This window comes from Dipodomys ordii, unplaced genomic scaffold, assembly GCF_000151885.1.
Source record: "Dipodomys ordii isolate 6190 unplaced genomic scaffold, Dord_2.0 Scaffold261, whole genome shotgun sequence".
In the NCBI taxonomy this organism is placed as follows: domain Eukaryota; kingdom Metazoa; phylum Chordata; class Mammalia; order Rodentia; family Heteromyidae; genus Dipodomys; species Dipodomys ordii.
Window position 1 is genome coordinate 465782 of NW_012267477.1, and position 1029 is coordinate 466810.

The following is a 1029-nucleotide window of genomic DNA, read 5'->3' on the forward strand; positions in this document are numbered from 1 at the left end:
TGTAACACTGTGGTATCCTGGCCACTCCAGGCAGAAATAAGAGCCAGTATCATTTGTCTCCACATTGCTGATGGAAAGGGTAAAAGCTGTTCCAGAACGACTGCCACTGAAACGTTCTGGGACTCCTGGAACTCGGGTGGATGTATCATATACAAGAGGTTTAGGAATCCGGCCTGGTGGTTGTTTATACCATGAAAACTTAATGTTCTCCTTGGGATTGGTTTGGCAGGTGATGGTGACTCTTTCCCCAGGATGGACAGACAGAGAAGCTGGAGACTGAGTTATGGCATTGCCTATTTTCAAATCTACAATTTCATAAGACATGAGAAATTCATTAAAAATACAGATCTATTTCCACATACAAGTCTGCAATTTTATAGAAACAATCTTTAGTGCATAAAACAAATTTCCTTTGAGAGAGATTAGTTCAGAAAAACATACGAAGAGACCCTGTGGGGGTGTTCTGGAAATTTTCATTAGAAGACTCCAGCATCCCTCATCCCCTCCCCTTCTCACCTGAGAGAAAAAGCATCAGAAAACACAAGAGCTGAGATAGAGGTCCCATCATGCTTGAAGAACTCTAACACACTCCACCTGATCTGTCCCCTCTCTTGGGGGATCCATAAATAGGAACCCTGTAAGATTATGCAAAGCAGATTCAGTTAGATCATAAACTCCAAGTCCATTATGCAGAACTTTAGTTTCCATTCCTCTTTATCAATTGCATCATTGAATGTGGTTAAAATACTTGTAGTACTTTCCTGGAATCTGTGACAACAGTATTTATAGTGGTCCCTATTCCTGACCAAAGAAGCTGAAAGGAAAACTCTTTTATAACTCTCTAACATCTAAACAGAATGAAGACAATGAGTGAAAGTAAATATTTTTTGGGGGGGTGATGATAAGGATGAAAAACTCATGAATGTACATTAAAGAAGATATATTTGCTGGGCACCAATGGCTTATACCTGTAATCCCAGCTACTAAGGACCAGAGATATGATTATTTTGATTAAAAGCCAGCCTGGAA

General features: G+C 39.8%; 1 gene segment (V, D, J or C); it reads right to left on the reverse strand.

Annotated features, from left to right (window-relative positions):
- LOC106001066 overlaps positions 1-568 on the reverse strand; it is a 10191-nt gene extending 9623 nt beyond the window's left edge. Inside the window, 2 exon segments of the V gene segment in view lie at positions 7-305; positions 517-568. Of these exon segments, the coding sequence occupies positions 7-305; positions 517-568 (351 nt within the window).
- Positions 569-1029: the final 461 nt, after the last annotated feature.